The sequence below is a fragment of the Ascochyta rabiei genome, chromosome 6, assembly GCF_004011695.2.
Source record: "Ascochyta rabiei chromosome 6, complete sequence".
NCBI lineage: Eukaryota > Fungi > Ascomycota > Dothideomycetes > Pleosporales > Didymellaceae > Ascochyta > Ascochyta rabiei.
The window spans coordinates 1,464,140-1,480,475 of NC_082410.1; the positions used below are offsets into that span (position 1 = coordinate 1,464,140).

General features: G+C 55.3%; 6 protein-coding genes across 6 annotated transcripts, besides 1 other annotated feature; 1 reads left to right on the plus strand and 5 right to left on the minus strand.

Moving 5' to 3' along the window:
* Positions 1-77: 77 nt before the first annotated feature.
* EKO05_0004397 (uncharacterized protein) lies at positions 78-1,670 on the minus strand (the record flags this gene model as incomplete). Its single annotated transcript, XM_038945571.1, has 1 exon — positions 78-1,670. The coding sequence occupies one exon, from the start codon at positions 1,668-1,670 to the stop codon at positions 78-80; it is 1,593 nt and encodes a 530-aa protein (XP_038800196.1).
* A 447-nt stretch (positions 1,671-2,117) lies between these two features.
* Positions 2,118-2,906, minus strand: EKO05_0004398 (6-phosphogluconolactonase; the record flags this gene model as incomplete). Its single annotated transcript, XM_038945572.1, has 1 exon — positions 2,118-2,906. The coding sequence occupies one exon, from the start codon at positions 2,904-2,906 to the stop codon at positions 2,118-2,120; it is 789 nt and encodes a 262-aa protein (XP_038800197.1).
* Positions 2,907-3,197: 291 nt separating this feature from the next.
* Positions 3,198-3,246: a tandem repeat.
* An 830-nt stretch (positions 3,247-4,076) lies between these two features.
* On the minus strand, positions 4,077-4,730 carry EKO05_0004399 (uncharacterized protein; the record flags this gene model as incomplete). Its single annotated transcript, XM_038945573.2, has 1 exon — positions 4,077-4,730. One exon carries the CDS (start codon positions 4,728-4,730, stop codon positions 4,077-4,079), a length of 654 nt encoding a protein of 217 aa, XP_038800198.2.
* Positions 4,731-5,585: 855 nt separating this feature from the next.
* On the plus strand, positions 5,586-6,038 carry EKO05_0004400 (uncharacterized protein; the record flags this gene model as incomplete). The annotated part of the gene is made up of 1 exon (XM_059636387.1): positions 5,586-6,038. The coding sequence occupies one exon, from the start codon at positions 5,586-5,588 to the stop codon at positions 6,036-6,038; it is 453 nt and encodes a 150-aa protein (XP_059492370.1).
* Positions 6,039-8,822: 2,784 nt separating this feature from the next.
* On the minus strand, positions 8,823-11,149 carry EKO05_0004401 (uncharacterized protein; the record flags this gene model as incomplete). Its single annotated transcript, XM_038938867.1, has 2 exons — positions 8,823-10,706; positions 10,757-11,149. 2 exons carry the CDS (start codon positions 11,147-11,149, stop codon positions 8,823-8,825), a joined length of 2,277 nt encoding a protein of 758 aa, XP_038800199.1.
* A 1,315-nt stretch (positions 11,150-12,464) lies between these two features.
* EKO05_0004402 (uncharacterized protein) lies at positions 12,465-15,947 on the minus strand (the record flags this gene model as incomplete). The annotated part of the gene is made up of 7 exons (XM_038939051.1): positions 12,465-12,551; positions 12,605-15,000; positions 15,049-15,291; positions 15,342-15,583; positions 15,660-15,735; positions 15,787-15,851; positions 15,907-15,947. The coding sequence occupies 7 exons, from the start codon at positions 15,945-15,947 to the stop codon at positions 12,465-12,467; spliced, it is 3,150 nt and encodes a 1,049-aa protein (XP_038800200.1).
* Between the last annotated feature and the right edge of the window lie 389 nt (positions 15,948-16,336).

Consider the following 16,336-nt stretch of genomic DNA (forward strand, 5'->3'; position numbering starts at 1 on the left):
TACCAACTAAGTGTGTGAAGCTATTGAACACGAACTACAGCTTCGTCACATTCAAGTCCATTTGATGTGCTCGCTGCTCACGTTCGCCAGGCCGGGGTTTTGTCAACCAGAAAAGAACCGATGTCCGCTGCAATACCCTGCAGGCGTGTTTCCACCCACTCCTTCTCCTTTAACAGCACACTCGCTTCAATCGTTTGCATAACTTCAAGCTCCTCCAAGAGCCCTTGAAGTAAGGTCTTGCAGGAAAAGACGATAGACGCAATGCTTGATCCTGCAGCTGGTTGAGACAGGCCATTCAGGTCGCGTGCGAAAGAAGTCAACTTGCGCACGAGTGATGCGTTCTCTGCTTTCCACGCGTCTCCAAGACCTTCGATCGACCCCAATCCAGCTTCAGTTCGACTCTCTCGTGCTGACCGGACTTCCTCCAGCCAGGACACCCACTGTTCGAAAGCAGCAACAAGACGCTGAAAGCGCCCGCCTGTCTGAACCAAGGACGGAAGCTCGTGAAGCGGACCTGAGAGTATCTGGATGTGCTCAACGAGGCTGGCAGATGATCTGTCACCGGTCCACTCAAGGAGCGCCTCGAGGTTCTTCTGCTCTTGACCAGAGCGCTCGTGCTCCAGCATGACTTGGTACATACTGGCGACCTCATCGAATTTCATCCGTAGCTCACGCTTTGCGCTCATCTCCCAGTGTCTGTTTACCTTCGCGGCGTTCTCATGCAGGAGGTGTAGCTGAAGAAGGTCCATTTGTAGGCTGACCAGCTCAGGTGGCAGGATGTTACTTGTCGCGGCTGGGGCGGGATGAAGGAATGTTGCTGTTGGGGCTTTGCCCGTCTTTCTCGGCGTGAAATGCTGCTGCAGTGTACTGAATGCTGGCCGGGCTGTCCTTTTGGCTTCTTCCTTCATCGGTTCTTTGGACTTCGCTTGAGGGACGATGGGCTCGTCAGGTCTTGTCGCGGCCCTGGGTTGCACTCCGCTACTAGACACTTCTGGTCTTGCCTTCACACTCGCTGAACGACTGAGACCTGCAAGACGCGTGGATGCTCTTGTCACCGCAGAGTCTGGTGCGGTCGTTGTGCTACCAGCCTGGTGTAAAACAATAGAAGAGATATGCGCTGATTTGGGCCTTTCCGCATTGGTCCTGGGCCTAGTTGTATTGCTTCGGGCGAGCGGCATGGTGCTGGTAGATTGCGTGCGTGAGTGAATCGCGGGAGCTACTGGCGGACCAGTCTGTGTTGTAGCAGCTGGCCTGCGCAATGACTGTGTTCTTCCGAGACCTAGAGATGGCGTCGCAGAAGGCCTGCTCAGCAAGCTTGGCGGCCGCATTGATTGTGAGGTTGTTGATTTCTCGACAACGGTGCTCTTTTCTGGGGGAGCGGAGTCTGTCTGGTACACTGAACGTGGTCGAGGTCGTCCCAGCCTTGAGCCAGAAACCGAGGTCCCTCGAGCCAAGGGTATCGAGGTAGCTGGTTTTGTCGCCTCAGTTGCCCTCATACTGGATTGGCTGCTGTCTGCACGATCCATAGGTGCATCTGAGAGCGCGACTGGGCGAGCCATGGGTCTCGGTGTTCCGAGTTGTGGCAGGAGGCTACGGCGCTTTGACTTGGCACTGGTACGGTATGAAGAGGGTGGAACATAATTGACAGTGTCGCTGAGGTCTTCAGGCATTGTGTTCCAGAACGAGCTAGGGGTGACTGGGAACGGTATAGATCAATGCCCAATGCGGGTGTAGTGGCTGCTCCTGTGCAGCTCCACAAATGAATGCACTGAATCAAACATAGAAGGCTTATCGATAGTTGCTACTGAGTTTAGTCATCTTGAGGCACGTGATGTCTGCGGCCTAGGCAAATCGATCTGATTTGCAGCAGTCAAGAAACGGGGAGTACTCTGGTGCAAGGTTTCATGATCTATTCGTGTCTACCCTGTGAGCGAGTGGCCCAATGCTTACTTCGAAATGTGACCCCCCACGCTGCAGTGGATCCTCATCGCGAAAGCACAAACGAAAGCTCTGAAAGTACCTAATCTTGGGCTCACAGCATGCAGAGTGAACGAGTTTCCAATCTCAACTCTAGAAAATCCAGCGGGCTCATGTGCACTGTTGATGTAGTTTGCACTCTAGAGGCTACCACGGCGAGCAGGGAAGCCTACGCCCTCAATGGCGGGGTAGTCAACGAACCAACTGACTCGCCCTTCGCCCTTGTGGTTGACCAGGCCGCACGGCAGCGATTGTCCCTCGTCGGAATCAAAAATCTGCTTCATGATGTCTTTCTTGCCGGCACCTGTCGCTACAAAGGCGATCTTGAGTCCAGCTTGTGCGACAGGAAGAGAGATTGTGATACGTTTGGGTGGGGGCTTCGGTGAATCGGAGATGTACAATACCCAGGCGTCTTCCTCGCGCAGAAGATCAGAGCCAGGGAACAGGCTGCAGGTGTGGCCGTCCGGGCCGCAGCCAAGCAGAAGCAGATCGAAGAGAGGCAGCTTGACGCTGTCTCGGGCAGCAAAGACGCTGACAAGCGTCTTCTCGTACTGGTCGGCCAGCTCCTGAACGTCGTCAAGGTACTTTGTGTCGATGGGATAGACCTTGGGCGTGCCCAGCTCGGCCGGGATGTTGTCCAGGAGCTCCTGCTTCACAAGCCTGTGATTGCTGTCTTCGTGGTCGAGGGGCACGGCGCGCTCGTCGGCGTAGAAGATCTCCCACTTGTCGAACTGAGGCTTCCCGTCGCCGTTTGTCTCCTTCAGAAGCGCCTGCGCCAGAGTTTTCGGCAGAGAGCCTCCTGACACGGCGACGCGAAAAACATTGTGGCGCTCGATGGCGGTGTTTTGCGCGTCAAGGATGTACGTGCGCAAGCTTGGGGCGAGCTCGTCGGCGCTTTTGAAGGCGTAGAGGTTCGGCGGTTTTCCCATGTTTGCGGCGCGTGAGACGAGGTGAGGTGAGGTGATTTTTGGAGGAGGGGCTGCAGGTGTGACAAGCGTTGGTGTGGTGGGGGCGGCTGGCCGGTTTTGATAACCCACGATAAGTGACGTATCGTATCGCCTTCTGTGCGCAACGCTCAATCAGGCGGTGCAGCAGTGCAGTGGTCCAAGGTTGGCAGTCGAATGTGAGGCTCGGCCGTTTCTTACTTGATTGACCGGTTCAAAGGCCCGAAACGCAATCCAATGCACATGCGTACGTGGTGCCTGACATACAACCACCCATGGTGCCTGTGCATGGTGCCTGTGCTTGGTGCCCGCTGCCGGCTGCCTGAGGCCGCCCAACAACGACAAGGCGACTTGAGGAGGTAGACGGCAGCGGCAGGAGAGGGCTGAGCTCTAGTACAAGTACCCAGCCGTTGAGCGCGCACCGTGCACATGATCGAGCGCACTCCACGTCCACCTGAGCTCAGCTCGCGGGGAAAGCACTTGACGCTAGTCTTATCAGGCAGGAACACGAGCATTACCTATGGTGAGGTTGCATCTGGATCCTTCACAGCGCGTATTCCCACATAGCAGTGCTGGACTTACCGAATACATAGCATTGGCCTTTCTGCTTGCACAACTGTGCAGGTGGGCAGGGTCGAAACATACACAGCAAGGATTCAGATGACCCCAGGGGCCAGAAGTACCACCGCGTTGCAATCCTACAACACACGGGCCAGCCTCATCTACGCTGGACATGGCTCGCGACGGTCGCGTCTTTCAGTGGACGGCAACTCCGACTTCCAGACCTTTGATCCGTGGGGTGGCCGCAGAAAGTACATCCGCCAACGCCACCGTCTGCAGCTGCAGCAGCGTGTGTGGCGAGTAGTTCACACTCGAAGGACCCGCCGCACCTATACCATCTCCGTTGCCTTTCCAAGTAAACCGTGCGTACCGTTGCATTGGAAAAATAACCCTAGCCAGTCACTGTATGCTCTTTTCAATCGGTCCTTCTCTGAACAAAGGGAATCGTTCTGAGCCTTGGTACACTTGTCTGTTCCCTTGCGCAAGACAATGACTGTGGAGAAATGTACCGCTGAGCAGACAAAGCCAACTCTGGTCTGAAGTAACGTCACTACCTGAGAGCCGAGCTTTGAAACGTGGAGATGCGTGGGGTTGTTACATCCGAACTGTAGAATCACACGATCTCAGCATCAGATGACTCCACCCAGTAGTGCTTCTTGAATATGGGTACTGGCTTGACCATGCATAATCTGGTTGTGCATGAGTGGAAGCATCTCCAGTCGTCGTGGCATCTCCAGTCGTCGTGGCATCTCCAGTCGTCGTGGCATCTCCAGTCGTCGTGGCACCTCCAGTCGCTGTGGCATCTCCAGTCGCTGTGGCATCTCCAGTCGCTGTAGAAGCTGCTTCAAGCTGAAGCTCACTACGCCGCGTTGACTGCATCACGGCTTCGGTCTCAGCTTGCGCTGCCTTGAGTACAGCAACAGCTGTCGTAGCCATGTTGGGTTGTTCGGCTGCAATAGCAGTGCTAGCTCGCTGATGACAGCCGCCCCAGACCGTCAGACACAGCTTTCGAGCCGCTGTGTGTGATGTTTGCACATGTTCCCAGTCGTTGGATTGAAGAGTCGAGCAGATTTCAAGGCTGGACCGGAAATGAGCGGGAAGGCTGGGCTGAGGTTCGGACAGGACGAGCGGTGCAAACGTCTGAGTAGACGTGGATGAATGAGGCAATTGGTCTCTCTTGGTACAGCACTCTCTGGCTGACGGCAATTTGAAGATGCAAATCCGAGATTCTCGATATCGATGGTTCATGTTCGCCTTTCAGCAAGCCAAGATTGACTTCCTAAGCCGGCGTCTGGTCGGTGCTGCTGTCGCAGTGGACGCTGGGCCTGAGTCTCGCGTTCTAGACTCGCTGGCCTCCCCATCCCAGCGGGTCGGTCCGTTGAGACAGCAGCTCGTTGCTGCGGGTCACAGGCCAGCAAACTGCAGCGGGGTCTGGCATTCGTCTGTAGTGTGCAGCCAGAGTAAGGGGGGGTGTCGTGGTTGCTGAGGAGATGGTGCCCTCGGTGGCCGGAAGCTGAGGGTATGCGAGGACGCGTTGGCAGGCTTGGGCAACGCAACGCAAAGAACGCGTGATGGGAGGCAGCCCAAGCGTTTTAAGGGCGTACTCGTGTACTGTGTACGAGGCGCCTGCGGCCACGGGACTCGCAAGCTGTGTGGCTGCCCAGTGAGTCCACATGCCACAGGGACACATTGCAGCGACCGGTGTCTGAGGACTCGCATTTGGTTTGCGGCGTGCGAAAGCCTCTTGGATCTGCATCCCAGCCTCAGTATTCGTGGACGGGGGAGGACAGGCAGAGGCCGAAAGCGGGCCTTTCCTAATCAGCGGGGACTTCCTGGCTGGATCGCGCCGACGGTTTGGGATCGTACCGGGGTCGCTCTTTCCAAACCCTCCGGAAGAGAAACTGCGCCCGGGTGGCGTGAGCCAATGAGGGGTCGTCTGTGGGCCGCAGCCTTCCACGGCCTCTATGTGGTTCACGCGCCTGCATCGACCGATCGCAGTCACATCTTTGTAGGTATGTATATCAGGTTGCGGTACGCCTATCGAGCCCTCAGCACTCACGATCGCCCTGGCCACCAAGCCCGTCGTACCACAGCAGCCGCACAATGAACGATCTGCAACCCCTTGGCGCTCAATCCTCCTGCTACTTCACCTTGCCTGCATCTCACTCGCACTATTCCGACGAGACACCTCAACTATCGCCTCACACTGAGTACTGCTCAGTCACGTGGCCCAACCCTACCAATCCGCTCTTAGCCCATAGATCACTACCTATGGCGAGCCCTGGCGCCGACGCTTCACGCCTTTTGCAATTGCAGACGCAAGCTGCTCATCGACCTTGCACACAGCCACTTCAGCCTGCTGGCAGCTCTTCGCCAAGCAACTCCAACTCCAGCATGTCGTCTCAGCGAAGCAGCGTCTCCATGTCGTCGCCAAGCGTGCTCTGCTGCTGCCGGTGTCGTCGCGAGTCCTTCGGCCACTCTGGCATGTTCCAATACGGCACCAACCTGTACTACTGCAGCCACTGCGCCAGGATGGTGGGCTACAGTGCTGGTTGAAGAACACATGATCCATTTTGGCCTTGGAATCCAACATGACCAATCAACACTATCCCTGCCAACCACTCAACACGACTCTCGTCAACACCCTGACGGTGTCGTGATTGAGCACACATATCATCACTGCTACCACCGGCGCACCATCACTGCATGTCTCAAGTCACCTCGATTGAACCGCAAAAACAGCGCCAAAACCACACGCATACAACACGGCACAGCGAATATCATGGGGGGGGGGGGGGAAGAGAAGGTGGGATGGACTCGATGGAGGATAGTCATGATCAGCTGGCTCTGCGGTGGATGAAAGCAGGTCTTTGCACCACAACGCTGAAGCAGCTTGGATCTCCCATCAGCTTGAAGATATGATACCCATTGCATTGAGCGTCTATAGTTTGTAAACTTTTGAAATACGACGAAACGATTACCAACCCTACATCACTCCCATGACACGCTTGAGTGATTGTACGAGACCGACTCCCATTAGCACCAACGTTTGTTCTACGCAGTATCTTTTCGTATGCGCGTGCTGACTCGTAGGCTACCGTCGATTGCCCATGTTCCGACGATCCTCGGAGTGGACTGACTCCAACCCGGAGTGCACTACAGTGAGCACCACGGTAACAAGACTCTGGAGAAGGAAACACGAGCTCGGTGCTCAACAGGACCCGGTGAAGCCTATTTCCAACCGCAGCACATACGCAAACAGCTTCACACGAGTTGTGCACTCAATCTCCCAGCCTGAAACATGCCGCGATAAGGCATCACTGAGCGCACCCAGCCGTAGACATCTGCGACACCAGTAGCACCAATCCCAAGCTTGCGGCTCCTGCACCACCACAGCTGCCAATGTCTATTTCCTGTGGTATGACGCGCGGTGACGGCCGTGTTTTACCCCGATCATCGATGCCATACATACGCTTCTCGCGTGCACATGGGCGATGCAGAAGTCCATGTCCCTTGATCCGGCAACGATGTGCCGTGTTAGAGCGCACCCGCTAGCCCACACGGGCAAGACGCGTCGACCACATTCACGCCAGCTCCACCATCGAGGAACCTACACAGTAGCGGCCCTTGGGATCAACGGTCGGCAGGGTCCTAAGTGGCTTGGGCGCAAACCGAAAAGTCGATGAAGGCGCAGTTTGCCAGATGCGCGGATGGCGTCGAATTTTTTGTCCTTTTTTTTCTTCTCGCGGCACGCGTGGGCGTGGGAGATGAGAGTGCGGGCTGCAAGTCAGGCAGCAGGCAGACAGGGCGCGGGCAGACGGGTGCTAGCGGCTGAGGCTGGAGACAGCATTGCCCATTTTGCGCCGGTGAAACGGCTTGCTGCGGTTTGGCGGAGAGGTTTGGAGTTTGGACGTGGAGGTTCCGCGGGACGCAGGTCGCGGGTCGCACTTCCTATCGGCGCGGTGGAGAATGCCATCAATCCAGTGCCAGTGCAAACTCTCCCTCGATGAACGACTGCGTGTTTCAGCATCGCCCACCTTGCAGTGATGCCAAAGTAAAAACTCCCATCATCGCCCTTTCAGCTGGCCGATCGCGATCACCACGCTGACTCTGTTTCTCTCTTCGTTTCTCACCAAGCGTGCGCGCAAACCTTCTCCCAGCTTGTTAGAGAGGAACCCGGCCGTTCGGCCCTTACCCAACGCGCCAACGAAGCACGCTGTCAAGCATCGACGATGTGGTCCCTAGATCGGAGATCTCCCGTCCTGCGGACCTGGCATCGCGCGATCCCTGCAGTGCGTAGACGGGAACCGACGCGGGCAAAGGCTGACCGTGTCACACCGAGGCACTCAAAATGGGTGCTCCACGTACACGGTGGATACAGCAACACGTGCTGTGCTGCTGATGGTCTCATGTCGACAATGCATCACCATGCTGTTTTCCCCGTCACGATGGATCGCCATATCCCTACCCTTCCCGCGCTGCAGATCCCAACCGTTTCCTCCTCGTCGGTGCTTCCATCTGTCCAGGATATGTTTCCGCGGAAATCAACGGTAGCACGGCATGAGATCAGGGCGTGGTGTTCCCGCGGCCACGCCGCGGTCCTTCCAAACCCCTTGATTTGCAGCTCAGACTGCGTGGCCTAAGGGCACATGTCTTGATATCCGCCACCGCACCTGCCACACGTAGTGGTAGTGGTGGCTTTCACCCGGCTCCACACGCATCGTGCATCGCGCTGCCTGACTCCGCAAGTACTCCACAAGCGCCAAAGCACCGCCGACCCAGGCGCTGCAGGGCCTCCATCTAAAAACCTGCCTGCGCCGGAACTGGGACCCTCTCTGGGCCTTACAGCCGTGTGTACTGGCCGTCCATCTATTTGCGAGTCGCCCTTGTGGTGGGTGGACGGCGACGACGCGCACTTGGCAGGCAGACCAAGGCACGCGCTTGTGGACGGACGCGCATCGACGGAACGCCGCACAATCGCGGCGAGGTGGGATCGTGAGTGCCCGGAATAGGCTCCGGCAGGAGGGAAACGTCACGAGGTACCGAGGACGTCTACCGGTATCCGATTGTACGGGAGACGGCGACCATGGGAGGAAAGAGATTGCTTGCAGAGGATATGAGCTAGCAGCCCTGCACCACCATACAGGAGCTAGAATGGCGACATCTGCTGTCACGAACGGCTCGGATAGGGGAATCGACCACTTGAAGTGCAGCAGTCGACGCTAACGTGACTGTCATTAGGCGCCAAAGCCAACATCCGGTCGAGAGTGATTGAGTTTCGATGCGAACCGTTGGATTTGCATTGAGAAACTATTCAAATACAACGTACTAACTGCTTCTTTACGGCCACATGATGCCATCACCACCAAGCTTAGCCTTGCGCAGATCGGTAAACACGTCGAGCGGGTAATCCTGCTCTCTGAGCTCCCTTCTCCACTGGTGCATGCTCCTGCTGAGCACCTTGTCCTGCACCGTCAACTCCCTCTTGCCCAGCTTAGAGCCGGTCGAGTAGCCACCCAGGTCTCCGGCAATGCAGTGGCTCTTACCGCCCCAGGTCGAGTCAGCGACCGCCTTCCAGATGGCTGTGGCATCGACCGTCATCTGTTTAGTGTACAGGATGCGGCAGTCAGAAGCTTCGTAGACGAAATGCAGAGGAGTGTACGTCTCATCTCCGTCGCGGATACCGTCACGGAAGTTGACGTTTATTGAACTGCCAATGGCAACGCGATCGAAGACAGTGTCACTCCAGTATTCGCTGAACTCGGTAGAGTTGAGTTTAGCCGCTTCTTCGGCGCTGGACGTCAGGTTGTTCACTGCGAACTGAACCGCCGACTGGATGTAGGGCCACGGGAAGTTGTTGGTTCCCTTGACTCCACCGACAGCCTGGGTGATGCCTTCGCGCGGGCGGCCACCGAGAGAGATGTACTTGACACCAGCACGTTGGCGCATGAGCTCGGAGAAAATGGTGCAGGTTGACGCGCAGTATCCGTCGGTAACGACCACAACGTCCTCTGCAGCGAAGGGCTGCTGAGTGTAGTTGCTCAGAGGGCCATACCCGTGAATGTAAACACCTCCCGACTGCAAAGGGATCAAAGGGTCAGAAAGATTCCAGCGGAAGAGGTTGCTGAAGTTGTCCCCCTTCTCGTGGACGATTGGCCCGAACTTGTCTGCCCAGTTGACGAAGTTGGTGCCGTTGACCGAGACATCAGTCTGGTAATTGAAAAGCGAGGCAACTACAGCATCATTGAGCTCGTACAGCGTCTCATTCTGTTTCTTAGTGACGAGCTGGCGGGGCAGACCCTCTGCGGTATCGGATAACTTTTGACCAAGCAGATCAGTGCTTTCAAACGCTCGGAAGCGGTCATAGGCTGCGTGGTCGACGTCGTTGGGGAAGAGCAGCTTGTAAAGATCATACCCTAGAAGGATAGTGCCACCGGCGTTGGCCGAGACGTCGACTACGAGCTTCTTCTTGCCAGCAGCCTTTGCCGCGGCGAGGAACTTAGCAGCAGTATCCTGGAATGCTTCTGATGTGTTGATACCCACAAACGAGGGTAAAGAAAGGACAGCAACGTCCGCATAGTCGTCCTCGAGGTAGTATCCTCCAATCAGGTTGTGCGCCTCACGCAAAACTGGCGGCGGGTAACCAGGAGCTGGGATAGGTTTGGAAGAGGGACTTGGCGTGGGTGTCGCAGCAGTCGGCTGGTTGCCGGTGAACCAAGTCTTGTACAGAGACTCTCCATCGGTGATGCCGGTGAAAGGGATAAGAACCTTTGCGTAGTTGTCGTAAGTCACGCTGGTGCCGTTCTCAAACTCGAGCTCGGTGGTGGCGCCTGGGTAGATCAATCGACCGCGACCGCTACCAGCGAAAGTACCAACACCGGATCCTGAAGGGCCAAGAGATACGGTGGCAAGCTCGTAGAAGACATTGTTATACAACGCATCACGATCCTGGAGAGAACCGTACTGAGCCCAGTTCTCTAAGAAGGCCTGAGCATCCTCGCCGTTGATCTTGCTGATCGGGGAAGACGTGAATGTGGAGTTGCCGAATAACTCAGCAAGTACATCTGCGTAGACGTAGGCCTTGGGAAGCTCTTTCCCGTCGGCTGAGACAGACACAAGAGGAACAGGGCGGGCGAAGTTGAAGACTGTGCCGACTACGTCAGGAACATACACAAAGTGACCGTCGTGCGCGCTCTGGATAAGAATATAAAGCTCGAAGCCGAACTAGTGAATGTCAGTAATAGCTTCCAGGTGGATGGCAGGATAATACACACCTCAAATTCATTCTCGTACTGTCCACCAACGACCTTGCCGCGAATCTTCTCAAGCCCTCCCCAGATGTCGACAGCAGGCTGAACCTTCTCGGCGTACTCCTCAGGGGGGTCCTTCAAGAAGGCGGTGTTACTCTGCCACTTGAAGTACGGCACAACACCGTCTACCAAGGCCAGAGCGGCAGTTTGGTTGAACGGCACGGATGTGATGCACTCGTACGCCAGCCTGGCAGCAACGGTGGGAGTCGCAACCGTCTTCTGTGCTGCGACAGATGCGCTCACCTGCGCACAGGGAGTCGATGCATTTTGACCAGTATACAGCTGTCCCTGGAGAGGCGACGACAGAGCAACGGATGCAAGGGACAAGCCCGCGGCGATATTCGTTAACCGGACCATGATCGCGAGGATTGGACTTGCGAAGAACGGATACCAAACTCCATGATGCTGGAGGCTCTCGCTGGATTTATACGCATGTTGAAATGAAGGTACTCGGTGGTATAATTACCGCGGACCATAGAATCTTGCTTGTGGACAGGCATCATAGCTGCAGCAACCACGAGGATTCTTGACAAAGATCCATGCATGGCGAGATAATCGGCTCCGTTGCAGCGAATAGGAGAGGGTTTTGCGATCAAGCACAAATCAAACATCGACGAGTCTATGCTCTTGACGATTCCCAAAGGGGAAGCTGTGACAGTGACCATTCGAAGATCCTACCCGGAACGGTTCGGCTGTCAAGAACGTTCCCGTGTTGAGGCAGACGAGCATCGCGGCAAGATGAGAGCAACAAGATGCTGAAAAGCGCGATCGATCAAGACCCTTGCTGTAGAAGAATGCTGTTCGAAAGTGAACGAAGAGGCCGTTGTGCGAAGCTTTGTGGAAGTGATGAAGCTCGTGCAGGCATTCATCTCGAGTGGATAAGCTAGGCCGTATAAGGAAGGGGCCAATGATTGTGCCTCGCAATCTTACTGCGGAGGCAAACTCAAAGCTTGTTCGTACGTTATCTCCTGCCGTACTAGCAATGGCCTTCAACCGGTGCTTGTCAACGGCTTCGTCGGCAGCATGTCCTTCGCACAAAGAAAACAGTGTCGACTTGCTTCTGCAATCGTACAGTGTTTTCCAAACAAAGACAGCTGTTGTGGTTCAAACAGCCTGTATCTTCCACGTTTGAAGCTTCATGTCTGAACGAGATTCATGAGCCTTTGAAAAGAGAAATATCATATCAATGAACCTCACGCCCACTTTCTGGAAGTCGAGTGACGTTCCTAACAGGTTGTACACGCCAACGATGCTAAGTATGTGTTTCTTCGCACAGATGTGTATTTCCAACTCCGATCTGTTGCTTCTCTTCCAGCCTACCTCTTCATTGTATCTCCTTGGTCAACCACAGTCGTGAATACGATTGCTCCCGTCTACAATTATCCGCACAGCAGTGGTCAATGGACTTGCAGCCCCTTAGCCACAAGACACGAAATGTAAGGCTGAAGAGGCAAGCCTGCCGGATTGTGGATAGCACGGTAGATGCACTGTAGGATACAGATGAAGCAAGGATAAAAGACCATGTGGTATTGATGAGGCAGCAAACAACATGCCCGTAATTATTTTCTTTGGGCTCGGCCCGATTGCGTAACGACGAACAAGGATGTAAAGACTATCTACTAGAAAGAGGCGTGTTGTGAGCTTGTAGGCGCGAGCAGTCCGTGTCAAGTGTCTATTCCTCGAGGTAGGACAGCTTGCGCATTTCGCCAAGTTTGATTCGCGCTTGCGAGAGCGAGTTCTCAAGCTGCAAGATCTCGACCTATACATCGTGTCAGTCAGCAACTCATGGTTGGAGTAAAAGATACAACGTACCTGCTGCTCCATCTGCCTGACCTTGAACTCATGATCACTCAACTTGGTGTAATCCACAACTTCACCTTCGTCCCTGTTCTTCTGTGCAATGATTTCCTGTACCTGTCGAACAAGGCCACGGCAAGCAGCAGTGACAGCTTTAGACGCCGTCTCCAGCCTATCTTGAGTCTTGCTCATGAAGCTGGCCTTGACACGGCTAGCAGCGACAAGCTGTGCAGTCGAGGCAGCGACGTCGTTGGATGCAACAATAAGCTGCTCAGGGGAGTTGCGGCCAGAGATGACACCATCGGCGGTCTCGATGAGCATGTTTGTGGATGTCGCAACAGCCTTGGCTGCGCTGATGAGACCCTCAGTCCAGCGGTTGTGTTTCTTGTAGAATTGTGTCTTGGACATGCTACCCCGACCTTCGCGGACAATCTCTTGTTGCGAGGCTGTCGCGGCCTTGATGAGCTGTGCGATGGCGTTCGTAACCGCAATAGCTGCATCGAGGATGGAGTCGTGAATTTTCAACTCGTACGTAGAGAACTGGTCCCGAGGCTTGTTCTTCAGCTTCGCTAGACGATCAGTAGCAGCTTGGATAGCATTGGCGGCTTTGGTCAGCTCATCGTCAACCACCTCGCCAAGATCTCCGTTGGTGTTAATTTTGCTCTTAGGTGCAAACGCGTCCGCAAGTTTAGATAAACTCTGCAAGTTACGAACGACGTCGGAGCTGTTGTTGATGACGACGTCAATCTTTTGCTCCTCGTCGAGGTCGTACATCCGTACTGACTGGACGTTGCGGAAGAACCTGATGGTTGAAGTCGCGGAAGCTCGCGCTCCATTGATCAGCTGATCAGCTTTGTTCTCGTCTGATGCGAACCTAGTGAGACCCTTGGTGTTGATAAGAACATCCACGATGGAGCCGGCAAAAGTGTTCACTGCATTGATGACCTCGGCGTGCTTTGCATTATGCCCATCTGCGATGAAGTTGTTCAAGGCTGTGGAGAACTCCATGGCACTTGTCGACGCATTCTCGATCTGCGAGAGCACGTAGGGACCGGTGGCGTTCTGGTTACCAGCCTGCATAGAGGAGTCGAGTTCGTACAGGGCATCATCCACACGCTGTACTCCACTTTGCAGGACTGAATCGATGATATCGTTGATCTTCTGGAGACTGTCTTGCATGATAGTGTCTAGGTGTCCGTCGAGGACGTCGTCGTTGACGTTGCCATTCAGCTTGAGCTCGTTTAGCTCGAGCAATGTTTGGTCCATACCAGCGCGGAAGATCTCCAGCTCCTCTTCCTTCTCGCGTAGCAAGCGCTCCAGATCCGAATCTCCGTCACGATGCTTCATCTGCAGGTCGTCGAGCTGGCGTGTCTTATTGCGGAGAGCCTCTTCCAGATCAGCGATCTCTCGGTTGTGTCTTGACAGCATGGCTGACAACTCCGATCCTTTGCCGCGCTCTGCGTTGTCGACTCGATCCAGAGCTGTGCGGAGCTCACGCTTGAGCTTCTCCAGCTCGTCGCGGTGCCCACCAGAACTGCGGTCCTTTTCCATCATCGCGCGGTCACGCTCGCGAATCATGTCGGCCAACTCCAGGTTCTTGGTCTTGAGCTCCCGCTGCAGCTTGTCGCGGGTATCAATGGCTTCTTGCGCAGAGTTCGCCTTGAGCTGGACCGCCTTGAACTTCTGCAGGAGTTGCAAGTGCTCATGTCGCAATTGGGAATAGAGCTTAGCCAACGACTCGTACTTCGATCGCCATGTGTTGAGCTGCTCTTGAAGTGCCCGAAGCTGCTCGTCCCGGGAGCCCATCTGCGAAGAAAAGTTCTGATTCATCTGTGCAATTTCTCCCTCAAGCGCCTTCATCCTCTGGTCGTACTGCTGCAGCATTAGCTGGTCGCGCTCATATTGCGCGCGCGCGTTGAGGTTTTCCCGCTCGAGCTCCGCAAGGCGTCCCTGTGTCTGCTGCTGGTACTGGTCGCGCATCAGCTGCTCTTGCGCCAGACGTGCTTGCTCAGCTTGCAACCGCTGTTGCTCCTCGAAATCTCTCTGCGCTTGCATTTGCTGTTGTTGCTGTTGGCGCTGTGCGTCCTCCCATTGCTGCTGTAGCCTCAGCTGCTCCTGCTCGTATTGCTCTTGCTGTCGCTTCTGGTCGTTCTTCCAGAACTCATTGATTGGCTCAGGATCAACCGACGGTGCGCGTGGAGCGGGCGCAGGCTCTTTCGGTCTCGCGGGCAGAGCTGGCGCTGACTCGTCCTCGGAAAGGAGGTTTGGTGGGTCTTGAGGAAGCTTGGGTACCGTGATTAAGCTGGTCAGGTATCGAAGGTTCGAGCATTCGTAGTAGAACTTGACGAGGCGGTAGTGCTGGGCATCGTACCTGCCACGGAGAGGCGAGAGCGCCTCATCGTCCCCCAGTGCTGCGCTTGTTAATCCTAATTCGCTCCGAGCTCAGGCGCGCCACCTACTGGTATGCATAGCACGCAGCATGCTGGTGATGAATTTGTAGATACCGTAGCTCTCCTGCACCAACGGGACCAACGCGGCGATCCTGCACTCGTTGTTGGCGCCGCTTCGGAAGTGTGAAAAGATGAGCTTTTGGAAGGCGTCGATCTGATCCTGCAATGTCATGAGGTCGGAGATGGTCTCATAGCCCTCATTGGGGTCGTTGATGGACTTGAGACTGATGTATTCCTCATACTCGAAGGTTCCTGCCAGTGATCAGTCTGCAGCTCGATCTATTGCCGTGTCCTCGTCGTACCGTTGAACTCCGGGTGTTGGCGGTGAAACGCGAGCTTGGCCATCAAGTAGTAGATGTACTCTGATATGAGCGGCTGGTAGCCTCGTGCACCCGCGCCGTCTGTGGAGCCGCGAGACAGGCTCTCAAGCCAGTTGACGTTGGATTGCGCCTCCTTCAAAACAATGGGGTGCCCTTCTTGAAGGACTTTGTGTACCGTGATGAGCGCCTTGAATGTCTGGATCTCGTCGGCAAGGATTGGCTGTCTGGGTTCAAACTCAGCGGTGTTCTGCTCGATCCAATGCGCCCGTGCGGTGTGCGGAGGAATCTGGCATGACCTACACTTTCATGCCCTGCCAGAACGAGGCGGAGCTCTTATGGTCCCATGTGTAGACGATACATGCTCGAACATGCTTGCCTGCGCGTTACAATAAGCTGCGGTCGAATGTCTCAGAGGTTGCAGACGTACGTTTCGGTGAGACCTCTTCGATGCTTGTTGCTTTGCGAATGTTGATGGCGAGTTCAGATTCTTGTCTATACGGAGATTCAGCAAGATGCAGCCTCGTTGCATGATACATGATTGACTGACTTCCCCATGTCGACATTCCTGCTGGATCCGTAGAGCGCCATCTTGACGGCTGTTGCTGCCTATCCAGAGCTATCCGGTGGCAGTCGCAGTGGTTACAACAGCAAAAGAGAGAAAGGTGGCAATTCGATAGGCAGGCACGGCGCAAGAAGCCTGCGCGTATATAGGTACGTGGATTTGGCGGGAGGGGTGGGTTTGGGTGCCCAAGCATGAGCTTCGAATCCCTGGATGCTGCGCGTACCAGCCCCATAGTCTTGGCATGTTCCGAGCATTCGTCATCGCCTGAGCCACTCTAGGCGGCTCACCACTCAGCGTTCAGTAAAGTTGCTAAACTGTTGCCTTGCCGTTATACAACGCATACGCGCGGCTGCATGCGCAATCGGCTTCTCGGTGAGCTGGCATTCTTCATAGTGGTAGGGAACTGCGTATGGGG